Raw genomic sequence first — 15,217 nt, 5'->3', positions numbered from 1 at the left:
TGTGGGCAGCGCCTCTGGAGCAACTGCGGGACCCGCGCCCCCGCCGCAGCCGGCACAGCCGCACCACCCTCCCCTCACACCTCCCGCCCTTCCTCTAAGTGCGGCGCGCCACGCCCCTCGACCTAACCCCCCTTGGCCACGCCCCTCGACCGACACCCCCCCGGCCACGCCCCTCGACCTATCCCCCTTGGCCACGCCCCCAGTTTTGCGACACTTGCTTTGCGGCCGGGTCCGGGTGAGGTGGGCCTCTCCCGCCGCGGGGGCCGTCGCCCCCCGGCCATGTCCCGCCAGGAGTCGTGGTTCATCGCCCGGGCCCGCCGCCGCTTCGCCATGACTCGCGAGTGTTCTCTCCTGCTGCCGCGCGTCTGCGCCGCCCTGGCCGACCCGCGGCAGCCCGGCTCCGATGACACCTGCCTCGAGAAGCTGCTCGACTGGTTCCGGGACCTGACGGAGTTCGGTGAGTGCCCGCCGCCTGCAGGCCCCCCCCGCCCAGCCTTGGCCGCTGGGGACCGGCAGGGGCTTGTCCGAGGGGCAGGGAGGCCTGCAGGCCAGGACCCTGGGGGAAGCCTCCCTCAGAGGGGTTGTTCCCGCGGTGACACCTGCAAACGCTGTTTGGTACTTGAGGCCTGTACCAGGGCTTGGGCTTCAGGTGAACCCAAACTCGCCTCTTAACAGTTGTGAGGGGTTACACTCAGCTCAGGCAAACGCCTCGGTGTTATGAGAGAGGACAGAAGTCCTGGCAGTGACTCTCTGTTTTATGGCCTCTTCTTGGGCAACACCTGGTCACTAGATCCTACGGCGGAGCTGGTGCAGGACAATCCCTGTCTGACCGAGTTCATCACCTCCGTGCTGGCGCTGCCAGAGCCCAGTCCAAGCATCCTCTCCTTTACCCTGCGGTTGGCTGGGATACTTGCCGCTTCCGAAAACCGCTTCCAACACTTGCAGGTGAGTCGACTACCTGCACTACCTGTGTCTGTTTATCCCTTCTATAGGGAGGACACCTAAAAATGTATGTATTCTGCTTATAAAATTTCTGGCATACGTCGAACAACTTGGCAAACAGTGATATGGTAATGAAGACCTACAGTCATACTGTTTCTTCCCAAATCTCATGTAAAGCGCCTGTTGTCTTCTCTCTTGCCACAGTAGTACTGTGAATGCTTATATGTAGTGCTTCTCATTTTCAGTTCAAAACAGTATATGGGATAACACTATCTCACAGCAGTCATTGCAAAATATTGTATCCCTGGGCAGATCCTGTATATATAAACTGCACTAACAGATGTAGTTTTCCTTCCATAGTAGGTTGACAGGAAATCTCTGATTCCCTGCAAAAATGAGGGAGATTTTTAAAGCCCTGCTTTCTACAGTAGAATACATTTAGAGTACAAAACTCAAAGCCTAAAAGGCTTCCTTCAGGGAAGAGATGCATACAACTGCATAAAGCAGTCTAATGGAACTGATACATACATAAGTTGTCACTAGTATCTTAAAAACAAACAGTTTTGGTTTTGAAGACCTCTGTCGCTTAGTCCATGAAAGAAGCATATGATGAGTTTAAGCATGGGATTCTGAACATTTTCTATTTTAGTGACACTTCTAGCAAGAGAAGGTTTCACTACAGCATTGGTACTCTTGACTTGGATGACAGAGCTGCCTTTCCACTTCCCTCGAGCCCCTTTGCTTACTGTTTACTCTGTGTGTTCTCCGGGTTCAGCAGGAGAAGCTGTTGGTCAGGCTCTTTGGCAGGGATGGGCCTCTGAACAGCGCCCTGTGGGAAGATGCATCTGTGCGAAGTGGCTGGGTGGAGGGTGTGCACAGCATGATGCATCACCAGCCTGCCCTCCACTTCCTCTGCGATGGTGGTGAGTACTTCTAGGTTTGGTAATTCCCTAACTCCTCTGTATCTCTTCCATTCCAGTCTGTTGCTCAGATGTCAAATGAGAGAGACAGGAGTTTTCTTTTATTTAAGATAAAAATAAGCCATTTGTCAAAAACACTAAAGTCATGGAAAGATGGTGGGTTTTTTGTTAAATCAGTTATGTTAAATCAAACACTGAAGATGCTGCCCTTCTTAGAGGGGAAAAAGGCACATCTTATGAAATACATCATAAAAATAGCTTATTAAAGCTATTATAGCTTATATAATAGCTTATATATTATAGCTTATTATATTCGTATTTGTAACTCTTACTAAAAGGTACATTTCAGTATGATTTTTAGTGCAGAAAAACTAACCAGGGGCTCATTTATCTCTTAATACTTGCACACATTCGCAGTCCAGTTGTTGTTACGCAGATATGTAAATTCAGGATTCAACTTTAGATCCCATGTACAGAGGGGCCTACAAGACTGGACCGGTAATAATAATGTGCAGCATGCGCTGCTGTCCATGTGATGGAAAAGTAGTACTGTTGCTGCTGTTCATGTTTTTCCTACTGGTTGTGTCTGGACATGGTACAGGCTCCTTCCATAAATACACAGTGAGTGTGCTGTCAACTCTCATAATATTACTAATGTTATATTGAAGTCCTCTTCTGTTCCTGAGTTGTTAAAACACCTGAGGATCTGAAAACAATTTTACTTTCTTCTTCTGTTTGCTTTTTGTTTGTTTGCTTGTCATTAAGGACTGGCTGACTTTGAAATGCTGTAGAAACTACAAAATAATGTATAAAAAACCCCACAAACACCATTTAAAGCTCTGTGATACTTGAATTAGAATATATGGTTGGAGTGCAACAAGGCTCCACCTCACAATAGGAAGGCTGTTGTTTTTTCCTCCAGTGACTTGTTTTTTTTTCACACAGGAGGCATAGATGTGATCTTCACTCTGCAAGGGGATCCCAGCCTGTTTGTGGCTTCAGCTGCCAGTCAGCTTCTGGTGCACATGCTCACCCTCTCTGTAGAGTCTGAAACGACTAAACATCTCAGTATGAAGGACTGTGACTGGCCAGCATGTGCCCAAATGATTATAAAGCGTATAGAAGACTCCCTTCAGTCCAGCTCTTCCTCTCACATCAAGCAGTCATTAAAACTGTTAACTAGTTTGTTTGGCAGTTGTCGTGCTACGTGGACTGAAGTACTTTGGTTAGGCATAGCAAAGCAAATAGAATCCTTTTTGACGGAAGAGACTGTTCAAGCACAGCAGATGCTGGCGAATCTCTTACTTAACATGGCATGGTAAAGATCTGGGACCTTGTATCCAGTGATGACATATATCTGTTTTCTACTGTCTAATAGGACATATTACTTACACTTATTTCTTCTCAGGTCCCCTGTGTTTTGTGACACTGAAGGCAGTTTTTGGCCATTAGTGACTTCTGCTCTGGAACACTTAACTCCAGTACAAGCAGGTCCTTTGGCAGTGGGACTTCTGAGGTTTTATAAATGGTAGGACTTATTACAGTGACATTTTTGTACTCTGAAAATGTTTCTGTACTAATATCTCTATTGTCTTTCCAAGAACTGTTTTTTTCCCTACATTCCTTAATATGTAAGACTGGTTGGCAAGAACCATGCCAGTAGCTAACAAACTTAAGACCCTGATAGTAAGAATAATACAGTTTCAGAGAGAGAGAAATGAAAGGAGCCAATATCATTTTTATGTGTACACACCTGCATCTTACCTACAGCCAGCCAATTTCAGGAAGAAACTCCTTTAACTTTGTACTGCCAAGGTTGATTAAGATGGACGCAGTTTGACTGCCTGTCAAATCCAGTAGTCTCTGTTCAGTTTTCTCTTTCATAAAAACACTGACTAGTGTGAGAGCTTTCACTGCTGTCCAGCAGAAGTGTGCATCTGGAGACTCTGTTGATGGTTGTAGACTAACTTAGGTTAGAAGGAACCTGCAGAAGTAATCTAGTTCAACCTCTTGCTCAGTGCAGGGCTAAGATAGATCAGGTTGCTCGGGGCCTTCAGCATTTAAGTTTCAAATATCCTCAAGGATGAGGATTCCAGAGCTTCTCTGAGCAACCTGTTCCAGTGCTTAACTGCTTTCATTACCCTATGAAAAGTATTTTCTGTATATCCAGTTGGAATCTAGCCTGTTGAAATTTAAGATTCTTGCCTTGTGCATCTCTGAGAAGTCTGCCTGCATCTTCTCCACAACTCCCCTTTAGGTAGTGAAAAAGCATCAAGAAATCATCAGATGAATGCAGCACATATGGATACTGATTTACAGGCTAAATAACACCTATGTCTTAAGATATAAGGACACCATTTTGTTGACAAGAAGTGCCTCTCTCTAAACCCCCTTCTTACATGAATCCTACCCTCTATTTGCATAGCTTGATAAGGCTACTTGTAAAGTCCAGAACCATTTCTCCTTTGCTTTCAGTTAGCCATGGAAACTTGGAAGAAGGCTTGAATTGTGATAATACTTTCATTGCTCTGTCATTGCTGGCTTGTTTAAAAGCCTGCATGAAAACCATTATTCTGCTCAGTATCTGGGGGCAGATGTTTGGGAAGGAATTGAAGTATTCTTGTTTTGGTAACTGCTGTTTCCTCCTTGAAGCCCACAAGATGTGAGGATTCAGGCACTGACTGTTCTACTTCAGCCAATGGATTGTATTTTGAGAGCAGCCTCCCAGCCTCTGGAATATGCAGGTACAGTTGTGATAGAAAAGTTAGAGGCTAGTCTGCTTGCCAGAGTTTTAAGTATCTGGTGCAGACAAAACTGGAGGAAGAAGAGTAGAAGTAGTCAAGGACAGTAGCAGTGTTTGTGGTGAAGTGCAGCATCCTGCTGTCAGTTGCATTTGAAGGGATATTCACACTGCATCACCTGAAAAGCTTGATTAACTTTAAAAACCACAGTCCGTTGTACTCACTAACAACCTGAGCTCTTCCCTCCTTTGGTCCTCTAGGTTTGCTGGATGAGTCTGTTAGTGATCCTGCCACTGTTGAAAGTCTTCTGTCCTCCAAGTCATCTTGTGTTAGTCTTCTGTGTCAGACCCTCGCTCATCTGGAGGAGCTGCTGTCTCTGGTAACATTCAGAGAAGGAAAAAACCCTGGGGTTCAAATTGGTCCTTGAAAGAGAGCGTTAAGACTGGTTGCAAACTTTTGCAGTAGAGCTTAATAGAACATGGAGAGGAGTTGACAGCGAGGGCTTCCACCTGTTAAAGAAATCTAGCATAGTCAATGCCAAATAGGAAAACAGGAATACTGAGGCTTGTAAAGAGGGACTGCACTTAGTTTTAAATCCACCTTCGCAAGCTTTGTTACCATACCTTACATGTATTATTGATCCAGTGAAAAAACATAAATTGAACTGCTTTCCCAAGCAGTGAGAAGAATTTTCTTCCATCTGTGCAGTAGTTCTTGGGAGAGAGGAAGATAATTTATTGTAGTTATTAGCATTGTGGTACCTTAAGAACACACTAGAAATTTCAATTTTTGCCTCCTCCTCACCAAAAACTCCAGCTCTGCATGCTTGAGACTTTTGCTGGAAACTTTTTTCTTTTTTCCTTTCTCCCCTCCCATCAGATCCATTTGCCAGTGGATTTACCCTATACGTCTTTGCTACATTCTCTCATGACAATATTACAGTTCTGTAATGGCTTCCTGAGTCCAGCTTCTCCTCTGGGAAGCACAATAAGCCGAATCTTGATCAACTGCTTCAGAGTACAGATGTCAGCTCTTGATGCCCTAGCAGCACTCTCGGAGCGAAAAGGTGAGTTAATATTTGCACCTTAAATTTTTTTTAATTTTGGAAATACTTGACTATTCTGTAGTTGCAGAATTTTTCATTCCCCTTCACTGATCTTTCTGAATTAAGACTACTACTTTATTTCTGAAACTTGTCCATTTTTTCCAATTCTTCCTACTATCTTGGCTAACCTTACTTTCTGTTGATGAGCTAGGGCAGGTAATGCTGTAACTAAAAAGGTTGTAGTGGTTGTGAGAAATTGGATGTTTCTCCTTTACTCTGAGGACTGTACTTGCTTTCTTCTCCAAGACAGTTTTACAATCCTGTGTCTTTCTGTATTTCAGCAGTTGAATTGGGATTCGACTGCTCCTTCTCTCAGTATTGGTCCTTTAGTTTTGTCTTCTGTGTTTCAGGATGTGACACACTCCTAGGAAGTCTTTTTGATATCCTTCTGGCATACCTGGAGAGTCCAAACACCAGCCCTACTGTAAGTATAGAACTAAGGAGAGATCCAAGTCTATTAGCTTGCCCCAGTGGGATGCAGTTCTGAGAAATTGTCTGACAGTAGTTGTTTCTTAGCACAGTTTGTGTTAGAATATGTAGGAGACTTCTCTTGGATCTGGTGGCTTGCAGGAAATAGCAAAACTCCTAATGAGCGAGTAACTGACCAATAGATTGACTGTTCTTGAAAAGACAGGAGCCATCATGTCGAAGAGTAGCGCCAACGTACTCAACTTGTCGTCGTGGCCCTGAAGTATTGAATTTTTTGCATTAAGGGTTTTTGTTTTCTTGCTTTGTTTTATTTGAATGACTTCAACTGCAAATCAAAAGCTGGAGGTACTAGAACTTTAAAATGCTATACTGAGAACAAGCATTTTCTAGGTGTCAAAAGTGTTATATAAGTACCATTTATTTGTGCCTTACTTCTTAGTAAGGAAGCATATGTACTTGTTTACTCTGAGACTTTCTCTGTAAGTTTGAGGCTAAAACAAATTTTATCTAACATAAAGGCAACAGTGCCTCCACCTGTAGTAAAGTAAATCTACTTTATATTGTTTCAGGTTCTAAAGAAAACATTTCAAGCTACATCCAAGTGGTTGGTGCGATTGCAGGAACTGTCCTGCTCCAACAGTCAGTGGCAACAAACTGAGAAGATTTTGGAAGGTAACAAAGCTATTCAGGTTGGGACAAACAGCAGCTAGTGGCATATATGAAATCTGTTCTTGCCTGCCTCTCCTGCTGAGAGCACTTAGGATTCATTTGTTCACAGTTATGTTGAATTTATGTTTAGCTGCCCAGTTAGTGCTTTAAGAACTCTGGGAGAAGCACACAGCAGCAAGAAAGGGAATGCATCAGATAAAATGATAACAGCGATCACTTCAGTTAGGCTTGTTGCCTTTCATGTCCATTCAGGCTTGTCACTTGGCTTTTACAGATGTGTTTCTGGTGCTGCAAAAGCGTTTGTGCAGTCCTTGCTGGGAAGTAAGAGATTCTTCTCTGGAGTTCCTCACTGCCCTGATTAAGTGCTTGAGAGGTAGGTAGAGAGATTTAACAGTTCACATTGGAGGAGTATTTCTTTTAATGTTATGAAAGTCAATCAGGCTTGTGAAGCATTCTCTGACCTGTAACTGGAGGGGTGAGAAAAGAAAGAAGCATCAAGATTTTTACTCTTAGATCATAATCAAAATCTGCTAAAATTAATAAACTTATCCTGCTTTTCTGTTGAACTCAGATTGCCGTGCCCTCCTCAATGGCAGTTTTGGTGAATTAAACAGGAATGTCGAGACAGTCATATATGTTGAGACATGTATGTCAAGGCAGATGACATGCTTAATGGCAGATGACACTTTCAGCTTGCTCTGCAGTGGAGTCTGGTTTCACTCAGCAGGGATTTAGGAGGCCAAAAGCCTAGATCTTCTTTGTATGCTTTGAGTTTGTTACTGATTTTCCACTTTACTGGTAGCTCAGGCTTTGCAGCAGGTAGCACTAAGGCAATGTTAATTCTCCTATGGTAGCTCTGTGATGTTGCTGACTACTATTGTACCCAGGTCACAAAGGAAGTGTCCAACACACTCAGCTGCCGTAGCAGTTTACCTGGCAGCCCCTCTCAGTGCTGCAGTTGCATTCTTTTTCTTTGCCATATGCGTTAACAAGAAAGGAAGACTATTTTTTCCTCCTTTAAGCAAAGGCATAAGTTTGATGAGGCTGAAACCATGTCCCTGCTTGCCCGGAGAAAGTTTTTTCTTGCCACTAGAACTGTAAATGGATTTTTCCAAGTTCCAGTGTCTAGCAGAGCTTGACTGAAAGTCACCAGGCTGCTGGAAAATGGGGAGCCTGACACAGAGCATCTGTGCTCTTGTGAGCAGCTGCCTGGTGTCTGCAGTGGCTCAGCTCACTGGCAGCTGTCCCTGCAGTCAGTGGGCATCCTTGTATGACGCAGAGAACTGTTTGCATTGGAAACAGCTTCATGCTCTGAGAGAATAAAGCCTCACTTCTTTGGATTGCTGTCTTGTTTACAGACCAGGATGAGTTCAGGCAGTCTCTCCTGTCTTCAGAGGTGCTGAGGCTTACAGAAAACCTTCTTGAGGATCCAGAAAGCTACGTGCGAGCGAGTGCTGTGACTGCTGTGGGACACTTGGCCTTCATTACTTACTTTGCTCCAGAGTCACCTGCTATAGGGAATCAGTATAATAAAGAGGTATGATGATTTCATGTAGCCCACTGCAGAATCAAGTAGAATTACATGTTGGTTTACTGCTGTACTAATAATTTTCTTCACAAGTTATCTGGAGTCTCATGCAGGGAGATTTCACAAGCGGTAATGAAAAGGCTTGATTTTTTACTTTGCTGTTCTTGTTTCTTTGAATGTTCCTCCCCTCACTGTGCTTTCTCTTTGTCTTTTTGCATGTAGAACACTGTAGCGAAGCTTCAAGAAATCTTGTCAACGGACCCAGAGGGCTTCCCTAGGAGGGCTGTGATCAGCATCTTCATCAAGTGGCTGAGACAGGGCTGCACAGGTCAGCTGGAAGATACAGAGCGGTTTGTCTCTAGAGTGATCCAAACTGTGGAGCATGACTTAGACTGGGAAGTCAGACTTGGTGGTTTGGAACTGATTGAAATTTTCTGTAGTCAGACAATTTGCCAACTTGGCCTTCCTAAATGCCCATATGCTCCTGTCTCCTCTGCAGTCACTAGCTCCATTCATCAGAATGAGTCACTGCATATATTTTGCCGAGCAAAAGTATTCAACTTTTTGTTTCAGTCTTTGTGTGACTGTGACCAACCAGTAGGTCAGAGAGCCTGTGATATACTGCTTGGCTTAAGATGTAATTTCTATCCAGTTAGTACCCTGAAGGATTCACAAGGGGCTGAAGATTCACGTGCAGGACGTAGCATTGCCTGGTTGCAAAGGACACTAAGGCAGGGTTCTCTGGCCCAGAACTTCCCCACAGATGGTGGTAATGGGGTGGATTTTCAAGATCCAGAGAGCATGTTGCTAGCTTTGGGTACAATAGACTTAGAAGAGCTACATGATGAGCTAAATAAAAGTAGTGACCATGTGGAGAAAAGCCCTCAGTCCCTCTTACAGGACATCCTTGCTACTGTGGGGACCATAGAGGAGAACGAAGCTGACTGTTACTGAAGACATCTGCTCTGAGGGAGCAGTGCTTAAGCAGTTTTCTTCTGGAGGAGAATTTTTTGCTAGCGGTCGTTAAGTCTTTTTTGAGAGAGGATAAAAAAAGTGTTATGCTGAAGAGAGAAAAGGATGGTTTTGTTAGCTGTTAAATGGGTTTGAAAATCTTTAATACTGGTGAATTTTTTGTTAAAGTGTAGTCTCCAATAAACTGTGATTTGTTTTTCAAAGTAAACACATTAAGAAATGCTTTTTTTAAAATTTCTGTGTCTTTTAAGATAGCGCCAGACCATGCCTACATAAGAAAATATTTTAAAAACAAAACTGACTGAAACCAAGTTGTTGCATGTTCCTTTTGGAGCTGGAGTAGCTAAAACTGGTTAAGACTGGTTTTAAGGGACACTTGTTTTGACTTTGTCCATATTTCCCTTCTAAAAACAGAGTTCTTAGGTTCCCTGTTGCATTCTGAGGTCTAGAGCAGAAGGTGCCATTTAAGGAGTCAGAAGCTGATCATCCTTGACATCACAAACTTTCTTCTATGGATAACATACTTGTTTGATCTCAGCAGTGACACTAAAAAGCTGACTTTGTATTTAATTGAAGTCAGAAGCAAGTCCATTCTGCTGAATTTTTCAAGTGCTCCTATTCTCGGTTGCTAAAGAACTAGGATAGCTTCTACCTACCCAGAGAAACTGACACTGGCAGCTTTTTCATGATAAAATGTAGATCTGTGCTTGGCTTTGGTAAACAATTAGAAAACAGCAGCTATAGCGTGAATGGCAACACTGTTTTCTGAGAAAACATTGCCAATTTTTTAAAAACTCAGGGAAAACTGTAGTTTCCAACTTACTCCAGTGTCCTGCCATGCGCTAAGAAGCTTTTTGAAACCTAGGGAAAAAAAAAAAAAAGGAGTACCTTTACCAGGAGGTCAAGCCATGCTGTATTCCTTTTCCAGCACTGAGGGATCTTCCATAGCATCCTCTGTCCTCCTGCAGCCTCTGTAGAGGTGGGAACACAACACTCGTTTTAGGGTAATGGAGGCTGTAGCATCTAATGCAGCTGAAGAACTTCTACAATCTCCTCCTTCAGTATTATCCCTGCAGCAGTACAATAGGTGAAACAGAGTTTGAATTTCTTGCTGCTGAGGTTGAAGATTTACTCTGTGCCTTTTCATGAAGTCAATGCACTTACCTATCGTTCTGCACACAGCTTTATGTATGACAGAGCACTTGGGTGTTGTACCAGCAGCTGTTAGGAGAAAGCAGCTTTGCTTCTGATACACAATTCTACCTGAGCAGGGTCTATGCCTGTCAAAAGACAGAAAATATTAAAAATCAGGCCTTTACCTGCCACGGTGTTTTTCTCAGAAATTGAAAGGGTTAGTGAGAGAAGGGATTTGCTTTTAAAGAAGTGTGGATTGTCTCTGGAGTTCTAGCAGTCCTGTCTGGTGAAGGGATTATAGTTCCCAAACGAGCATTATGAGTTGACAATAGGTTAGATATGCTCAGGAAAGGAGAGAGCAGGTTGCTGGGTGCACACCTTCCTCACATTCAGCACTAGAATTCTTGTGATTTCAGGGTGGTGCAGTTGAGGAGACTCCAAGGAATTATTCAAACATCAGCAAATTGAAAATGTTACAGAAGGGGAAACACTGCTTATTACTGAAGTCTCTCGACTCCCAGACCTATTAATTTTTAATGGAACTTTTTTCATTTTAATCAGGTGGGGTAGTGGTGACATTGTTAAGTTTGTACCATTTGCTTAATTGCAATCCAAAGTCTTGTTTATACACAGGATGCTTGTACACTAAAAACCAAATGTACAACAAACTGGGAGGGCTCCTTATCTTTAGAAGGTGAATTAAGGACTCCTTTCATCTTTCATTAAAAACAGGGCTCCACCTCCAGCATTAGGTGACTCAGGGCTGATCCTGTACTTCCTCCTGAGCTCACTGCCTTGCCTTACTTCATTTTCTCTGCTGCTCTAATTACTGTAGAGAGTCTTACACGGAGATGCTTGCACTGCCACCCCACACCTGATAACTGGGAGAAACGTGAAGGGTCATGAACATCTGAGAAGTGTGAGGAACAAATACCAGGGATGAGAGAGGTTAAGGGAGATGAAAGCAAAATAAAAACCCTCTGAGTCTTTCTGCAGAAAACAATGGCAGTGGGATTTGGGAGCTGAAAATTTAGCTGCCAAATACGTAAACACACACCTACAGCTACTAATGTGAATCATCCACACTGCTGGGATACTCTCTCTAGGATGCCCATCTTTGCACATCAAGAACTTGTACAAGCCCTACCCCAGTTCCTTACACTGCTAACTCATTTTCAACCCACTTCTTACCTACCAGAGCTTTTTTTTTGCACCTCCACAAGATCTGTATCCCAGCCACACAGCTTTCTGCTGGGTTACGTCTTGCCAAGGAGCTGTGGTCGTGGTGCACCTGGGGCGGGGGGTTCACTCTCAGGAGACAGTCCTGGCACCCAGACTTGTTATCCCCACAGGCAGCCCGAGCATTCACTTCAACAAGTGCTATTGCCACTTACCCCTTCACAACGTGACAAGGGTGGTCCCTCCATAGACTCTGCACACCCAGCTCGCTCCTGTCACACACGGAGGACTCCAAGGACGTAGAGAGGAGGTGGGCTGCCTAGCCTTCCATTACGGACATAGAACAATGTTCAAAACTGCCATTTCAGGATGGATTTCTGTGGAAACTGCTGCTTTCACGCCATCTGTGCTGTAGCTGTGTGCAGTTCCTGCAGGAGGCAGGCACCACCGAGAGTTTTTCCAGCACGCACACACACACACACACCCCAGCTGATTTCGGCAAAGGCTGTGGCCAGACATGGGCCTGGTTTAACGCAACAAGCACCAAGGCTCAGGACTGACATTTGCTTTAATGTGGGCTGTGGATAGCAGACAGTAGCAATACAGGCAGCAACGCAGAACATCATAACAGATTAAAAAGATTTGTGTTTCTGATGGCTGGTACGGTGAAAGAAGAAAATTACAAAGCTCATTTCAGCTCTTTATGAGCAGAGGGACCATGTAGGTTCTATTGCCTGATCTGTACATAGGTATGAAATTCCTAGGGTTGCTTTCAACACATTTCAACAAAGCTCTGAAGAAAGGATTTATCCTTCACCTGCTCAGACTCAGACAGAATAAGCATCGTTGGCTCAGACCTACACTAGCAACAGCTTTAGAAAAGTTGCTGAAAGAATGGCTGTTAATTTTCTGTTTTAATACACTAGACATTTAAAATCCAAAGGATATTATTTGCCTAATTATACTAATTGCACAACTTAGTCAAAAATGGGCCATAAATGTCTAAGGCTCTTGCTTTAGCTTAGCTATATGGGATCTGTGATTACAGATCAACTCATGCATATCTTTGCACTTTCTTTTGTCCGTCTCTAATAAAATTTGTTCTACCTTACAATACAAGGCTTCTAAAAACCACTGTGTATTAGAGAGGAAACTCACCAACCAGCTACACTGCAGAAGTTTTCAGCAATTTACAATGGAAAAATGTATCAGTAGCAGCATCTCTGTAGTCTGTGTCATTTCCCTTTAGAGCAGTGGTTTTTGCCCTCTGCTGAGAAATAAAGCAGCATCTTCACACAACCAGACCTCAGCCTGTCACACGCTCCTCCACTGACGGGACAGATCTTGCCTCTAACCTTGCAAGCCAACACACAGAGAAATGGAAGGGCTTTCTTTCAAAGAAGTGGTGGGTCTGTCTGAACAAGGTGGAAAAAAGCTGGTGATGTACAGCTGTAACAACAGCATTCAGGGCTCTGCAAACACACGTCATGGATACACTTATAACTCATCCCCAGGCGGAAGGGGAAGCGAGCAGTCTGCATCAAGAGTCCCTGCAATACTACAGGTGCACTTACACAACTGTTTCATTAAAGCAAAATGAAACTAAAGAGAAGACCTATGAAGACCTATAGCTTCTGTAGGTGGGTTGGTGGTTAAAGGAAGCCTAGGGAAAATGTGGGCCCTCTCCAGAAAAAAACAGGAGACTTGGTCACCTGGGATATGGAGAAGGCTGAGGTACTCAATGACTTTTTTGCCTCAGTCTTCACCAGCAAGAGCTCCAGCCACACCGTCCCAGATGCAGAAGGCAAAGGCAGGGCCTGGGACAAATGAAGAACCACCCACTGTAGAAAAAGATCAGGTTTGAGATCATCTCAGGAACCTGAAGGTGCACAAGTCCATGGGACCTGATGAGATGCATCCGCAGCTCCTGAGGGAACTGGCAGATGAAGTGACTAAGACACTATCCATCCTATCTGAGAAGCCGTGGCAGTCCAGTGAAGTTCCCACTGGATAAGGGGAAACATAACCCCCATTTTTAAAAAGGGATATAAAGAGGACCCAGGGAACTACAGGCCAGTTGGCCTCTGCACCTGGCAAGATCATGGAGCAGATCCTCCTGGAAACGATGCTAGAGCACGTGGAAAATAAGGAGGTGATGGGTGACAGCCAGCATGGCTTCACTAAGGGCAAATAGTGCCTGATGAATTTGGTGGCCTTCTACGATGGGGCTACAGTGCTGGTAGACAAGGGAAGAGCAACTGACGTCATCTACCAGGACTTGTGCAAAGCATTTGACACTGTCCCACATGACATCCTTGTCTTTAAATTGAAGAGACATGGGTTTGATGGATGGACCGCTCAGTGAATAAGGAATTGGCTGGATGGTCGCACTCCAAGAGTTGCTGTCAACGGCTCGATGTCCAAGTGGAAAGCAGTGATGAGTGACATTCCTCAGGGGCTGGTGTTGGGACCGGTGCTGTTTAACATCTTTGTTGGCGTCACGGACAGTGGGATCGAGGCACCCTCAGCAAGTTTGCCAACGAAGCTGTGTGGTGCAGTTGACACGCTGGAGGGAAGGGAAGTACCATCCAGAGGGACCTGGACAGGCTGGAGAGGTGGGCCCATGCAAACCTTATGAAGTTCAACAAGGCCAAGCGCAAGGTCCTGCACATGGGTTGGAGCAATCCCAAGCACAAATACAGGCTGGGTGATGAGTGGATTGAGAGCAGCCTGTGGAGAATGACCAGGTCTCTGCTTAGAGCACAGCAGTTTAATATATTCATTTACCGTAAACATAAAACAGGGCCATGAAGGTGCCTTTTATATGGCTGCCTCCAAAACAAACCCATCAAAACCAAATTAATCCCCAGCTTGTTCTGCAGTTGCCCAGTTGTTACACTCCATGCAAGAGCAGGAACATACTGTCTGGGACAGAGGGTGCACCCACTACTTTGAGGGACATTGCCTGATTAGACCAGATCAGTTGTAAAGTAAAACCACAACCTTAAACAGCTCCTGTAGAGTGTTAGGGCTTGAACCATGGTAGGACTGCCCCTGCCACTCCTTTTCAGTGCAAGGTAGGTGGGAATTATCCTCAAGAGATAGATACACTTTCAGATCTTCAGTTCTCCCATTTCATTATCTCTTGGTCGTCATATTTCCAGTTTCCATTGACCCCAAATTCCCTGAGCTTTCAGCTGGGTCAGTAGAAAGGAGCGAGGAGCTTGCATTGCTGTGTACGGACATCAGGTCTTGCCTCGGCTGGTCCCTCACCACCACCACCATGCTCAGAGCTTTGGCCTCGAACCAGCTTCTGAGCTGTGACCAGCATGAAGGAGCTGCAGAGCCAGGTCTGGCAGATGGTGAATCCAGGCTGTACATCTTGAAACAGGACTTGGCCCAGCCAAGCTAGCGCCAGAATAAACCCTTATTAAGCTGCATTAGCCATCGCACATGAAATTCTTCTGATTTAGCCCTTATATAGTCTGGGCAAGGGAACAGGTGAGCCCTGGAGCCCATTGCTTTCAAAACCAAACACCCTTGATGGGACTGATCTCGTGATTATAACTCTCATTATGTGCCAACAACAAAAAAGCTG

General features: G+C 44.5%; 1 protein-coding gene across 2 annotated transcripts; it reads left to right on the top strand.

Moving 5' to 3' along the window:
• Positions 1 to 215: 215 nt before the first annotated feature.
• BRAT1 (BRCA1 associated ATM activator 1) lies at positions 216 to 9,514 on the top strand. 2 transcript variants are annotated; one of them, XM_074840843.1, is made up of 13 exons: positions 216 to 457; positions 791 to 945; positions 1,721 to 1,865; positions 2,808 to 3,180; positions 3,271 to 3,390; positions 4,515 to 4,606; positions 4,864 to 4,982; positions 5,483 to 5,669; positions 6,059 to 6,132; positions 6,707 to 6,809; positions 7,081 to 7,179; positions 8,165 to 8,343; positions 8,557 to 9,514. In XM_074840843.1, the coding sequence occupies exons 1-13, from the start codon at positions 280 to 282 to the stop codon at positions 9,286 to 9,288; spliced, it is 2,556 nt and encodes an 851-aa protein (XP_074696944.1). In that variant the 5' UTR covers positions 216 to 279; the 3' UTR covers positions 9,289 to 9,514. The 2 variants fall into 2 exon arrangements, with proteins under 2 accessions (XP_074696944.1, XP_074696943.1); XM_074840842.1 differs by having other exon boundaries at positions 1,718 to 1,865.
• Positions 9,515 to 15,217: the final 5,703 nt, after the last annotated feature.

This window comes from Strix aluco, chromosome 15 (genome assembly GCF_031877795.1).
Source record: "Strix aluco isolate bStrAlu1 chromosome 15, bStrAlu1.hap1, whole genome shotgun sequence".
Taxonomy (NCBI): Eukaryota; Metazoa; Chordata; class Aves; order Strigiformes; family Strigidae; genus Strix; species Strix aluco.
This window is presented reverse-complemented; position numbering and strand designations above follow the sequence as displayed.